Source organism: Pseudorasbora parva, chromosome 16, assembly GCF_024679245.1.
Source record: "Pseudorasbora parva isolate DD20220531a chromosome 16, ASM2467924v1, whole genome shotgun sequence".
Lineage (NCBI taxonomy): Eukaryota > Metazoa > Chordata > Actinopteri > Cypriniformes > Gobionidae > Pseudorasbora > Pseudorasbora parva.
Genome location: NC_090187.1, coordinates 678,798 through 693,974, shown reverse-complemented (window position 1 = coordinate 693,974; position 15,177 = coordinate 678,798). Strand labels below are relative to the sequence as shown.

The 15,177-nt window shown below is 40.1% G+C and overlaps 1 protein-coding gene across 1 annotated transcript in view; it reads right to left on the bottom strand.

The window, feature by feature from the left end:
• Positions 1 to 15,177, bottom strand: part of LOC137043281 (reelin-like) — a 176,033-nt gene that overhangs the window by 69,603 nt on the left and 91,253 nt on the right. The window contains exons 5-13 of the mRNA XM_067419486.1: positions 12,681 to 12,713; positions 12,228 to 12,306; positions 12,045 to 12,141; positions 5,093 to 5,144; positions 3,659 to 3,755; positions 2,839 to 3,079; positions 1,101 to 1,246; positions 370 to 521; positions 172 to 287 (exon numbers count right to left, since the gene is read on the bottom strand). Of these exons, the coding sequence (XP_067275587.1) occupies positions 172 to 287; positions 370 to 521; positions 1,101 to 1,246; positions 2,839 to 3,079; positions 3,659 to 3,755; positions 5,093 to 5,144; positions 12,045 to 12,141; positions 12,228 to 12,306; positions 12,681 to 12,713 (1,013 nt within the window). The remainder of the gene's footprint in view (positions 1 to 171; positions 288 to 369; positions 522 to 1,100; positions 1,247 to 2,838; positions 3,080 to 3,658; positions 3,756 to 5,092; positions 5,145 to 12,044; positions 12,142 to 12,227; positions 12,307 to 12,680; positions 12,714 to 15,177) is intronic.

The following is a 15,177-nucleotide window of genomic DNA, read 5'->3' as shown; positions in this document are numbered from 1 at the left end:
ATATGTAAGAATGTTTGGTGAAACAGTCATGCATTTAAGGGTTAAAGAGGACCTATTATGCCTTGCTGTTGTGTTTCTAGCTCTACTAGAGCAGGTTTTCCCACAGACAGCTGGGGAAGCACAGTATAGGTGCTCTTTAACTAAAGCTGTACATAGACTCCTGATCTTTACCCTGTAGGCTGAGTATGGCAGTGTGTCCAGGATCACGTGATCTTTTCTGCCCTCTGAGTGGCCAAAAAGGACCACATTATTCTTGCTGGACTCTCCAGGGTCGCAGTCTCCAGCCCCTGCAATGAACACACAGAGGCCGACGCTGAACACATACTCAGGGGCAAGATAATGTGCACGAAGTGTTAGAGCAAGACGTACCCATGGTGAAGTGGAATCGCAGGTTCCCGTAAGCGCTGGTGTTCAGGTATGGAGTGCAAACCTTCCTCGGTCCATCTCTGAGGAAGACGAGCGATGATCCAGACTCCACCTCCCCACACTGAGCTCCATACACCGCTCCATCCACCTCCCACCTGGAGTACACACACACACACACACACACACACACAGTTTCAGCTCAGATGGGGTGACAACTTAATTTGTTGTTATACATGGTGTTAGTTTGGATTGATTTGGTTGAGTGCAGTGTGTTTGCAGAGAGACTCCGCCCACACACTCTTCTGATTGGCTGTGATTGATTTAGTTGTGAGTGCAGTGTGTTTGCAGTGAGACTCCGCCCACACACTCTTCTGATTGGCTGTGATTGATTTAGTTGTGAGTGCAGTGTGTTTGCAGTGAGACTCCGCCCACACACTCTTCTGATTGGCTGTGATTGATTTAGTTGTGAGTGCAGTGTGTTTGCAGTGAGACTCCGCCCACACACTCTTCTGATTGGCTGTGATTGATTTAGTTGTGAGTGCAGTGTGTTTGCAGTGAGACTCCGCCCACACACTCTTCTGATTGGCTGTGATTGATTTAGTTGTGAGTGCAGTGTGTTTGCATTGAAACTCCGCCCCCACACTCTCTTCTGATTGGCTGTTATTTTGGATTGATTTGGTTGCGAGTGCAGTGCATGAATGCCAGTATTATTTGCGTATGATCATAAGACTTACCCACTCAGTGGACTCTCGAAGTCTTCCTCCCAGTAACTGCGGCCCTCTTCGCGGTGCAGGTCGATGTCGCGCGTGGAGGCGAAGCTGTGCTCCAATCCTTCTCCTCCATGGAAGTACAAGGAGTTTCCCTCTGACTGACACGCATGCTGTTGAAGAAATCCAGAGGAAGTGTTACAGAGGCTTCTGACAAAACTGAGACCTCTCCATGTCAGATAAATAAAGTGCCGGCGGTGAAGAAATCAGCCTCTGCCTCAGTTCATCCATGGGGTAAAGAGAAGCAGCTGCAGGGTAAGAAATGAGCCTGTCAAAGACACACACACACACACACACACACACACACACACACACACACACACACACACACACACTCTGACCCCGTCATACCAGATACTGAACTGGATGTGTTTACTAACATACTAAAGCACAACGATGTACTTAATTGGGTCAAAAAACACAACTAGTTGCATTTAATATAAATTATAAATAAATATAAAACATCCTCATGTAATGTGTTAATCAAGTGCCTAAAAACATTACATTTAGTTCACACACTGCAAAAAATGCTTTTCTTACTTAGTATTTTTGTCTTGTTTCTAGTCAAAATATCTAAAAATTCTTACATTAAGAAACATTTACTAGACAAGTACAACCTATTGTCTTTTTTGGGAAAAATAACTCAAAATGAAGAGAGTTTTTGCTTAAAATCAGATAAATAATCTGCCAATGGGGTGAGAAAAATAATCTTAATGGCAGATTATTTATCTTACTTTAAGCAAAAACTCTCTTCATTTTGAGTTATTTTCCCCCAAAACAAGACAATTTGTACTTGTCTAGTAAATGTTTCTTATGTACGAATTTTAAGATATTTAAACTAGAAACAAGATAAAAATATTAAGTTAGAATTATATTTTTGCTTAGAATTTTTGTCTTGTTTCTAGTTTAAATATAAAATTTAAAAAACTTATTTACTAGATAAGTAAAATAACATAAGATATTTTTTCTTGTTTTGTTGAAAATGAAATCTAACTGAAGTGAGCTTTTGCTTAAAACAGGCAAAATGATCTGCCAATGGGGTGAGAAAAATAATCTTATTTCTGATTGAAATCTTGTTTCTTGTTTCCGTCTCAAACAGAAATAAGATTATTTTTCTCACCCCATTGGCAGATCATGTAGCCTGTTTTAAGCAAAAACTCTCTTCATTTTGATTTTTCCACAGAAAACAAGCACCATATCTTATGTCATTTTATTTATCTAGTAATTGCATCTTGATTTAAGAATTTTTAGATATTTGGACTGGAAAAAAAAAAAAACTAAATAAGAAGAGCATTTTTTGTGGACTGGGTAAACCTAGCCTGATCTTCCAGTTTTGATTTTGCCCTGCAACTCTTTACATTAGTATCTACTGCTTCTGTTACACTTTTGGGGGAACCAATCACACACAGGCTTATCCACCTGGCGTGCTATTGGCGGGTTTAACACGATTGAGAAGCGATGAGTCATTGCCCGTTGATCATGCCTCCTGTGGTCTGATTGGTTAAAGGACTATCCAATAGCGTACAGTCATTTCAATAATGCCCCTTGATCACGCCTCTTGTTCAGTAGAAAATACAGAGCAGACCCAGACCAGTGTTCAATCTTAAATTGAGCTTGATCTGGTGATAGCCAAACAACATTTTTTGCATTGTAGTCTTTTAAGAGTGTATTTATTTGCATATCAAGCACTCTTTGATCGTGTGACCTTGACTGTGGCTCCTGGGAAGAAGAGCCAGTTGGCCGTGTCCAGCGGGTCCAGACTGTCCTCCAGAAGTGTGGGCCGATCCGCACTGTTCAGAAGCAGAATATTGTCCAGACCCCAGCAGGACTCGTAGCCATCGGGCCCCGCGGGCGGCTCCTGGCTCCAGCGGAGGTGCACAGACTCGCCTTTACAGCCGGCCGGCAGAGGCAGAAGATGGACCGCCGTGCTGCTGTTAGTGGGAGCTCTGCAGACAGACACAAAACACTGAAGAAAACTACACACACACACACACACACACACACACAAGAGCTCTGCCATCCACACACACTGCGAAACATGCTCTTCTAACTTAGTGTTGTTTCTAGTCCAAACATCTAAAAATTCTTAAAACAAGAAGTATTTACTAGACAAGCAAAAGTAATTGTCTTGTTTTGTGAAAAATAACTCAAAATGAAGAGAGTTTTTGCTTAAATAAGATAAATAATCTGCCAATGGGGTGAGAAAAATAATCTTATTTCTGTTTGGGACGGAAGTAAGAAACGAGATTCCAATCAGAAATAAGATTGTTTTTCTCGCCCCATTGGCAGATCATTTTGCCTGTTTTTTAAGCAAAAACTCTCTTCATTTAGATTTAGTTTAAGAAAACAAGGAAAAATATCTTATGTCGTTTTACTGATCTGGTAAATGCATCTTGATTTAAGAATTGTTAGATATTTAGACTAGAAACAAGACAAAAATACTAAATAAGAAGAGCATTTTTTGCAGTGTGGTAGCAGTAGTGATCTGAGTGTGTGGGATACGCTTCCTAACATAAAGTAAAAACCTGATCTTTTCCAAGGTGATCCAGTCATCAGAGGAGTTGAGACCGCAAGAGACGATGATATTTGGGTCTGAGTAACTGAACCGACACGAACCAGATCCTGAGGAACACAAACACAAACTGACACATCATGATAGCCTTATAGAGAGAAAACAGACATGCTGTTCTTCTTCAGTGTGTCGGTTTGTTTTCCAGCACAAATATCTAAATATTCTTAAATCAAGATACATTTACTGGAGAAGAGAAATCACTGGAGTTATTAAAGAGACAATATATTAAGTCTTGCTTTCTGAAAAATGCATCAAACTGAAGTGTTTTAGCTTAAAATAAGAACAAATACACTTTACTGCCCAAAGTGTTGTGCTGCCTCTACACACACATGAGCTTCACATTGTTACCCGTGGGGTTTAATATGGAGTCGGCCCACCCTCTCTAGCAGCTCCAGCTCTTCTGGGAAGGCTTCCCTCAAGGTTTAGGAGTGTGTTTATGGGGATTTTTGCCCATTCTTCTAGAAGCTCATTTGTGAGGTCAGGCACTGATGTTGGACGAGAAGGCCTGGCTCTCAGTCTCCGCTCTAATTCATCCCAAAGCTGTTCTATCGGGTTGAGCTCAGGACTCTGTGCAGGCCAGTCCAGTTCCTCCACACCAAACTCCTCATCCATGTCTTTATGGAGCGACGCTTTGTGCACTGGAGCACAGTCATGCTGGGACAGGAAGGGGCCGTCCACAAACTGATCCCACAAAGTTGGGAGCATGAAATTGTCCAAAATGTCTTGGTGAAGCATTAAGAGTTCCTTTCACTGGAACTAAGGAGCCACACACGTGTAAGGCTTGGATGAGCTGCTCGGCCATGGAAACCCATTCCATGAAGCTCTCTTTGCTGTTCTTGAGCTCATCTGAAGGCCACAGAAGTCTGGAGGTCTGGAGCTGTTGACTCTGCAGAAAGTTGGAGACTTCTGCGCACTGTGACCCTCAGCATGCGCTGACCCCGCTCTGGGATTTAACACTTCGTGGCTGAGTTGCTGTTGTTCCCAATGGCTTCCTCTTTGTTCTAATCCCACTAACAGTTGAGTGTGGAATATTTAGTAGTGAGGAAATGTCAGGAATGGACTTATTGCACAGGTGTCAGCCTATCACGGCCCCACGCTTGAGTTCACTGAGCTCCTGAGAGCGACCCATTCTTTCACTAATGTGTGTAGAAGCGTCTGCAGGCCGAGAGCTGGAGTTATACACCTGTGGCCATGAAGAGATCGCACACCTGAACTCAGGCTCAATACTTTTGGCAATATAGTGTATCTAATTACGAATGTTTATGAATGTTTATATATTTGTACTGGAAAACAAGACAAAAATACTGAGGAAGAAAATATAGTTTGATGGCTCTAAGAATTGATAACGCTGACCTACAGTATGAGTGCAGAAAGACATGATGCTCACCTAAAGCAAACTGCAGGATCCATGCTGTGCTCGTGTTCAGAGCCACTGAGGTCTAAAAGAGATGATAAAATCATGAGCTTCTCATTTGTGAAGTGTTACTATATTACAAACTGTCCTCAAAAACCCCTGACTCGATAGGTCGTTTTTCAAGCACCTTATTACGACCTTTATTTACGTTTTAAAGTCATGCGCCATCTAGCTGGTGTAAAAATAATGACAGTGTCATGTTACATGATGTCATGAAATGACGTATGACTGTCGTTACCAATCAAAATGCGTATTCATTTGAATGCAATGTGGACTTTTACCACCATTTGTCATAATTCCATTTAGCAAAAATATATATTTTTAATTTACGACTACACCCACCCCATCCCTAAATGAGTTATTTTAACTCATAAAATACGACCCATAGTAAACGCTCCTATGGGTCGTATTTCAGGAGTTAAAATATTGTCGATAGGAGCACAACTTTAGTAAACACTCCTATGGGTCGTATTTCAGGAGTTAAAATATTGTCGATAGGGGCACAACTTTAGTAAACGCTCCTATGGGTCGTATTTCATGAGTTAAAATATTGTCGATAGGGGCACAACTTTAGTAAACGCTCCTATGGGTCGTATTTCATGAGTTAAAATATTGTCGATAGGAGCTCAACTTTAGTAAACGCTCCTATGGGTCGTATTTCATGAGTTAAAATATTGTCGATAGGGGCAAAACTTTAGTAAACGCTCCTATGGGTCGTATTTCATGAGTTAAAATATTGTCGATAGGAGCACAACTTTAGTAAACGCTCCTATGGGTCTTATTTCATGAGTTAAAATATTGTCGATAGGAGCTCAACTTTAGTAAACGCTCCTATGGGTCGCATTTCATGAGTTAAAATATTGTCGATAGGAGCACAACTTTAGTAAACGCTCCTATGGGTCGTATTTCATGAGTTAAAATATTGTCGATAGGAGCTCAACTTTAGTAAACGCTCCTATGGGTCGTATTTCATGAGTTAAAATATTGTCGATAGGAGCACAACTTTAGTAAACGCTCCTATGGGTCGTATTTCATGAGTTAAAATATTGTCGATAGGAGCTCAACTTTAGTAAACGCTCCTATGGGTCGTATTTCATGAGTTAAAATATTGTCGATAGGAGCACAACTTTAGTAAACGCTCCTATGGGTCGTATTTCATGAGTTAAAATATTGTCGATAGGAGCTCAACTTTAGTAAACGCTCCTATGTGTCGTATTTCAGGAGTTAAAATATTGTCGATAGGAGCTCAACTTTAGTAAACGCTCCTATGGGTCGTATTTCATGAGTTAAAATATTGTCGATAGGAGCTCAACTTTAGTAAACGCTCCTATGGGTCGTATTTCATGAGTTAAAATATTGTCGATAGGAGCTCAACTTTAGTAAACGCTCCTATGGGTCGTGTTTCATGAGTTTAAATATTGTCGATTGAGGCACAACTTTAGTAAACGCTCCTATGGGTCGTATTTCATGAGTTAAAATATTGTCGATAGGGGCGCAACTTTAGTAAACGCTCCTATGGGTCGTATTTCATGAGTTAAAATATTGTCGATAGGGGCACAACTTTAGTAAACGCTCCTATGGGTCGTATTTCATGAGTTAAAATATTGTCGATAGGGGCACAACTTTAGTAAACGCTCCTATGGGTCGTATTTCATGAGTTAAAATATTGTCGATAGGAGCTCAACTTTAGCAAACGCTCCTATGGGTCGTATTTCATGAGTTAAAATATTGTCGATAGGAGCTCAACTTTAGCAAACGCTCCTATGGGTCGTATTTCATGAGTTAAAATATTGTCGATAGGAGCTCAACTTTAGCAAACGCTCCTATGGGTCGTATTTCATGAGTTAAAATATTGTCGATAGGGGCACAACTTTAGTAAACGCTCCTATGGGTCGTATTTCATGAGTTAAAATATTGTCGATAGGAGCTCAACTTTAGTAAACGCTCCTATGCGTCGTATTTCATGAGTTAAAATATTGTCGATAGGGGCACAACTTTAGTAAACGCTCCTATGGGTCGTATTTCATGAGTTAAAATATTGTCGATAGGGGCACAACTTTAGTAAACGCTCCCATGCGTCGTATTTCATGAGTTAAAATATTGTCGATAGGGGCACAACTTTAGTAAACGCTCCCATGGGTCGTATTTCAGGAGTTAAAATATTGTCGATAGGAGCTCAACTTTAGTAAACGCTCCTATGGGTCGTATTTCATGAGTTAAAATATTGTCGATAGGGGCACAACTTTAGTAAACGCTCCTATGGGTCGTGTTTCATGAGTTTAAATATTGTCGATAGGAGCTCAACTTTAGTAAACGCTCCTATGGGTCGTATTTCATGAGTTAAAATATTGTCGATAGGGGCGCAACTTTAGTAAACGCTCCTATGGGTCGTATTTCATGAGTTAAAATATTGTCGATAGGGGCACAACTTTAGTAAACGCTCCTATGGGTCGTATTTCATGAGTTAAAATATTGTCGATAGGGGCACAACTTTAGTAAACGCTCCTATGGGTCGTATTTCATGAGTTAAAATATTGTCGATAGGGGCACAACTTTAGTAAACGCTCCTATGGGTCGTATTTCATGAGTTAAAATATTGTCGATAGGGGCACAACTTTAGTAAACGCTCCTATGGGTCGTATTTCATGAGTTAAAATATTGTCGATAGGGGCACAACTTTAGTAAACGCTCCTATGGGTCGTATTTCATGAGTTAAAATATTGTCGATAGGGGCACAACTTTAGTAAACGCTCCTATGGGTCGTATTTCATGAGTTAAAATATTGTCGATAGGGGCACAACTTTAGTAAACGCTCCTATGGGTCGTATTTCATGAGTTAAAATATTGTCGATAGGGGCACAACTTTAGTAAACGCTCCTATGGGTCGTATTTCATGAGTTAAAATATTGTCGATAGGGGCACAACTTTAGTAAACGCTCCTATGGGTCGTATTTCATGAGTTAAAATATTGTCGATAGGGGCACAACTTTAGTAAACGCTCCTATGGGTCGTATTTCATGAGTTAAAATATTGTCGATAGGGGCACAACTTTAGTAAACGCTCCTATGGGTCGTATTTCATGAGTTAAAATATTGTCGATAGGGGCACAACTTTAGTAAACGCTCCTATGGGTCGTATTTCATGAGTTAAAATATTGTCGATAGGGGCTCAACTTTAGTAAACGCTCCTATGGGTCGTATTTCATGAGTTTAAATATTGTCGATAGGGGCTCAACTTTAGTAAACGCTCCTATGGGTCGTATTTCATGAGTTAAAATATTGTCGATAGGAGCTCAACTTTAGTAAGCGCTCCTATGGGTCGTATTTCAGGAGTTAAAATATTGTCGATAGGAGCTCAACTTTAGTAAACGCTCCTATGGGTTGTATTTCAGGAGTTAAAATATTGTCGATAGGGGCACAACTTTAGTAAGCGCTCCTATGGGTCGTATTTCATGAGTTAAAATATTGTCGATAGGGGCACAACTTTAGTAAGCGCTCCTATGGGTCGTATTTCATGAGTTGAAATATTGTCGATAGGGGCACAACTTTAGTAAGCGCTCCTATGGGTCGTATTTCATGAGTTGAAATATTGTCGATAGGGGCACAACTTTAGTAAACGCTCCTATGGGTCGTATTTCATGAGTTGAAATATTGTCGATAGGGGCACAACTTTAGTAAGCGCTCCTATGGGTCGTATTTCATGAGTTGAAATATTGTCGATAGGGGCGCAACTTTAGTAAACGCTCCTATGGGTCGTATTTCATGAGTTGAAATATTGTCGATAGGAGCACAACTTTAGTAAACGCTCCTATGGGTCGTATTTCATGAGTTGAAATATTGTCGATAGGGGCGCAACTTTAGTAAGCGCTCCTATGGGTCGTATTTCATGAGTTGAAATATTGTCGATAGGGGCGCAACTTTAGTAAACGCTCCTATGGGTCGTATTTCATGAGTTGAAATATTGTCGATAGGGGCGCAACTTTAGTAAACGCTCCTATGGGTCGTATTTCATGAGTTGAAATATTGTCGATAGGGGCACAACTTTAGTAAACGCTCCTATGGGTCGTATTTCATGAGTTGAAATATTGTCGATAGGAGCACAACTTTAGTAAACGCTCCTATGGGTCGTATTTCATGAGTTAAAATATTGTCGATAGGAGCACAACTTTAGTAAACGCTCCTATGGGTCGTATTTCATGAGTTGAAATATTGTCGATAGGAGCTCAACTTTAGTAAGCGCTCCTATGGGTCGTATTTCATGAGTTGAAATATTGTCGATAGGGGCGCAACTTTAGTAAACGCTCCTATGGGTCGTATTTCATGAGTTGAAATATTGTCGATAGGGGCGCAACTTTAGTAAACGCTCCTATGGGTCGTATTTCATGAGTTGAAATATTGTCGATAGGGGCACAACTTTAGTAAGCGCTCCTATGGGTCGTATTTCATGAGTTGAAATATTGTCGATAGGGGCACAACTTTAGTAAGCGCTCCTATGGGTCGTATTTCATGAGTTAAAATATTGTCGATAGGAGCTCAACTTTAGTAAACGCTCCTATGGGTCGTATTTCAGGAGTTAAAATATTGTCGATAGGAGCTCAACTTTAGTAAGCGCTCCTATGGGTCGTATTTCATGAGTTAAAATATTGTCGATAGGAGCTCAACTTTAGTAAACGCTCCTATAGGTCGTATTTCATGAGTTAAAATATTGTCGATAAGGGGAACAACTTTAGTAAACACTCCTATGGGTCGTATTTCATGAGTTAAAATATTGTCAATAGGAGCACAACTTTAGTAAACGCTCCTATGGGTCGTATTTCATGAGTTAAAATATTGTCGATAGGAGCTCAACTTTAGTAAACGCTCCTATGGGTCGTATTTCATGAGTTAAAATATTGTCGATAGGAGCACAACTTTAGTAAACGCTCCTATGGGTCGTATTTCATGAGTTAAAATATTGTCGATAGGAGCACAACTTTAGTAAACGCTCCTATGGGTCGTATTTCATGAGTTAAAATATTGCCGATAGGGGCACAACTTTAGTAAACGCTCCTATGGGTCGTATTTCATGAGTTAAAATATTGTCGATAGGAGCTCAACTTTAGTAAACGCTCCTATGGGTCGTATTTCATGAGTTAAAATATTGTCGATAGGAGCACAACTTTAGTAAACGCTCCTATGGGTCGTATTTCATGAGTTAAAATATTGTCGATAGGAGCTCAACTTTAGTAAACGCTCCAAAGGGTCGTATTTCATGAGTTAAAATATTGTCGATAGGAGCACAACTTTAGTAAACGCTCCTATGGGTCGTATTTCATGAGTTAAAATATTGTCGATAGGAGCACAACTTTAGTAAACGCTCCTATGGGTCGTATTTCATGAGTTAAAATATTGTCGATAGGAGCACAACTTTAGTAAACGCTCCTATGCGTCGTATTTCATGAGTTAAAATATTGTCGATAGGAGCTCAACTTTAGTAAACGCTCCTATGGGTCGTATTTCATGAGTTAAAATATTGTCGATAGGAGCTCAACTTCAGTAAACGCTCCTATGGGTCGTATTTCATGAGTTAAAATATTGCCGATAGGGGCACAACTTTAGTAAACGCTCCTATGGGTCGTATTTCATGAGTTAAAATATTGTCGATAGGAGCTCAACTTTAGTAAACGCTCCTATGGGTCGTATTTCATGAGTTAAAATATTGTCGATAGGAGCTCAACTTTAGTAAACGCTCCTATGGGTCGTATTTCAGGAGTTAAAATATTGTCGATAGGAGCACAACTTTAGTAAACGCTCCTATGGGTCGTATTTCATGAGTTAAAATATTGTCAATAGGGGCACAACTTTAGTAAACGCTCCTGTGGGTCGTATTTCATGAGTTAAAATATTGCCGATAGGGGCACAACTTTAGTAAACGCTCCTATGGGTCGTATTTCATGAGTTAAAATATTGTCGATAGGAGCACAACTTTAGTAAACGCTCCTATGGGTCGTATTTCATGAGTTAAAATATTGTCAGTAGGGGCACAACTTTAGTAAACGCTCCTATGGGTCGTATTTCATGAGTTAAAATATTGTCGATAGGAGCTCAACTTTAGTAAACGCTCCTATGGGTCGTATTTCATGAGTTAAAATATTGTCGATAGGAGCACAACTTTAGTAAACGCTCCTATGGGTCGTATTTCATGAGTTAAAATATTGTCGATAGGAGCTCAACTTTAGTAAACGCTCCAAAGGGTCGTATTTCATGAGTTAAAATATTGTCGATAGGAGCACAACTTTAGTAAACGCTCCTATGGGTTGTATTTCATGAGTTAAAATATTGTCGATAGGAGCTCAACTTTAGTAAACGCTCCTATGGGTCGTATTTCATGAGTTAAAATATTGTCGATAGGAGCTCAACTTTAGTAAACGCTCCTATGGGTCGTATTTCATGAGTTAAAATATTGTCGATAGGAGCTCAACTTTAGTAAACGCTCCTATGGGTCGTATTTCATGAGTTAAAATATTGTCGATAGGGGCACAACTTTAGTAAACGCTCCTATGGGTCGTATTTCATGAGTTAAAATATTGTCGATAGGAGCACAACTTTAGTAAACGCTCCTATGGGTCGTATTTCAGGAGTTAAAATATTGTCGATAGGAGCACAACTTTAGTAAACGCTCCTATGTGTCGTATTTCATGAGTTAAAATATTGTCGATAGGAGCTGAACTTTAGTAAACGCTCCTATGGGTCGTATTTCATGAGTTAAAATATTGTCGATAGGAGCACAACTTTAGTAAACGCTCCTATGGGTTGCATTTCAAGGAAGTGACAAATGACCTATATAGGCGTGGTGGTTGGAGGACATGTTGTATATGAAGTATACAGCACTATGACACGAGAACTGCCTCTAATTCACTCGTTACATCTGTTTAAAAGACGATTACCAGTTCTCTCAGTCCAAAGGGCTCACAGAAGGTCACTGCTTTGCCGTGCATCAGCGCTCCACACTGCTCTCCCACCTCACAGTTACTGCAGTCAGACCTGACACAACCACACCATCATCAGCCACGGGTCATTCTTCAATACTCAATACAACACACCCAGAGAGAGAGGTGCGCGTCACTCACCAGAGGCTGAGATTGAGCTCTTCTTCTGTGCTGTGTTCAAAGTCATCTCGGAGAACAGCATGATCACCATGAACCACAGCTACACATCCGCAGAAGACATGAGAGAAAACACACAGAGCAACAGTGAGTGTGTGTGTGTGTGTGTGTGTGTGTGTGTGTGTGTGTGTGTGTGTGTGTGTGTGTGTGTGTGTGTGTGTGTGTGTGTGTGTGTGTGTGTGTGAGAGAGAGAGAGAGAGAGAGAGAGAGAGAGAGAGAGAGAGAGAGAGAGAGTGTACGTATGCGTGTGTGTGTGTGTGTGTGCATGTGTGTGTGTGTGAGAGAGAGAGAGAGAGAGAGTGTGTGTGCGTGTGCGTGTGTGTGTGTGTGTGTGCGTGTGTGTGTGTGTGTGTGTGTGTGTGTGTGTGTGTGTGTGTGTGTGTGTGTGTGTGTGTGTGTGTGTGTGTGTGTACTCACCTAGACTGGGCCGCAGAGGAGATTCAGTCGGAGCTTAGACAGACAGAAAGACAAAAGAACAAAAAATCATATTTCACTTGGAACATTTCTAATGCGTGCACATCAAAGATCCAATTTGCATAAATAAATGAGAAAGTCTGGTAAGTAACATTTGATTGCGCATACGGTGGACATTAAATCTTCTTTAATTGTGACTTTTTTTTGCAAGTGACACACAGAAAGATTGCAATATTATGATTCTCAGGCATTGATTGGTCAAACATTTTCTGTAATGTCGAATAAACTGTTTGATTGATTTCTCTCGCTCTCTCTGTTTTTCGTTCTGCACGTTGGAGTAACTAATTGGCATGATCCTGGACAACTTGAATAAAATATGTAATAGTAAAATAGTAACAATGTGTCAAAATGAAGTGAGTTTTTGCTCACATATCTGCCAAAGGGGTCCGAAAAATAAACTTGAAAATGTCTCGGGTTATTAATGTAACCATGGTTCCCTGAGAAGGGGAATGAGACACGGCGTCCTAGGGCGCTACACTGCAGAAAATGCTCTTCTAACTCAGTATTTTTGTCTTGTTTCCAGTCTAAATATCTAACAATTCTTAAATCAAGATGCATTTACTAGATCAGTAAAACAACATAAGATAATTATTCTTCTTTCATTGAAAAAAAAAATCTAAATGAAGTGAGTTTTTGTTTAAAACAGGCAAAATGATCTGCCAATGGGGTGAGAAAAATAATCTTATTTCTGTTTGGGACGGAAACAAGAAACAAAATTTCAAACAGAATTAAGATTATTTCTCAAACCCCATTGGCAGATTATTTATCTTATTTTAAGCAGAAACTCTCTTCATTTTGAGTTATTTTTCCCCAAAACAAGACAATTACTTTTGCTTGTCAAGTAAATACTTCTTGTTTTAAGAATTTTTAGATGTTCAGATATTTGTGCAGTAAAACAAGAGGAACAGTTTTCCGCAGTGCATCTGAAGCTTGGAGAAAAGCCTTTAATCAATGCTCAAATCAGTTCTGATGACGACGGCTTTCTCTAATGCCAAAGGGTGGGATGAATGACTCTCCTGAAATAAATTCTTCCTGATATGTTTTGACGTTCCTGTTTGACGGATGAAATGAAAGATTAGCAGACATGAATTCATAAGTGAGCTGAAGTCTTTATTTCACCCGCTCAGTCTGTCTTATCTAAAGCCTCGACACTTCCAGCGATAATTCAACACTTTAAACGTCACACTCAGGAACCTGGAAGAACATTTTTATCTCCTCAACCGTACAGATGAAACAAAAGCCATACAGTCAATCTTTTCCCTCAGATAATCCATCACATTATAATGATAAAGCAGCAGCGCTCCTGTCATTAGCTGACCCATTTCTCTTCCGGAAAGTGACCACTCCTGCTGACCACTGTGAGGCGCTGTGACATTATTAACATTTCATATTTCAGTTTCATTTAAGTTACACTTTTAGTCATGCTTTTAAAATTTTGATTTTACTTTTACTTATTTTACTACTTCAAGTTAAACTAAATGAAAATAAGACACCTTGCCTTGGCCACTATACACTGTAAAACATTATATGTTCAATAAGTTATGACAACATATGGTTTTACCCTGTTTTAACTCAGCAAAATAAGTTAAGAAATGTTAAAAAAAATTATTAGTTACACAAAGATCTAACTCATTTTTTAAAGTCAGTTGAACATAAGTTGACAAACTCAAATGGTTTGTATTTACTCAGAGTAATTGTGCTTTACTTGAGTTTATTTGATCATATCACTAAATTGTTATTTGTAAAAATTGCTCAATATAGTTGTTGAGGAACCGCTGACCACATATTATTAAAGTCAATTCAACAAGGCATTATTTGGAGTGCACTCTCTCTCTCTCTCTCTCTCTCTCTCTCTCTCTCTCTCTCTCTCTCTCTCTCTCTCCTCTCTCTCTCTCTCTCTCTCTCTCTCTTCTCTCTCTCTCTCTCTCTCTCTCTCCTCTCTCTCTCTCTCTCTCTCTCTCTCACACACACACACACACAGACACACACACACACACACACACACACTCTCTCTCTCTCACACACACTCCTCCACACACACACACACCACACACACACACACACACACACACACACACACACACACACACACACACACACACACACACACACACTCACTCTTTCTCACACACACTCTTACACACACTCACTCTGTCTCTCACACACACACTTACACACACTCACTCAGTCTCTCTTTCTCACTCACACACACACACACACACACACACACACACACACACACACACACACACACCACACTCACACGCTATCTCTCACACGCGCACACACACACACACACGCACACTTACACACACTCTTACACACACTCACTCTCTCTCTCACATACACACACACACACTTACTCTCTCTCACACACACACACTCACTCTCTCAACACACACACACACACACACACTCACTCTCTCTCTCACACACACAC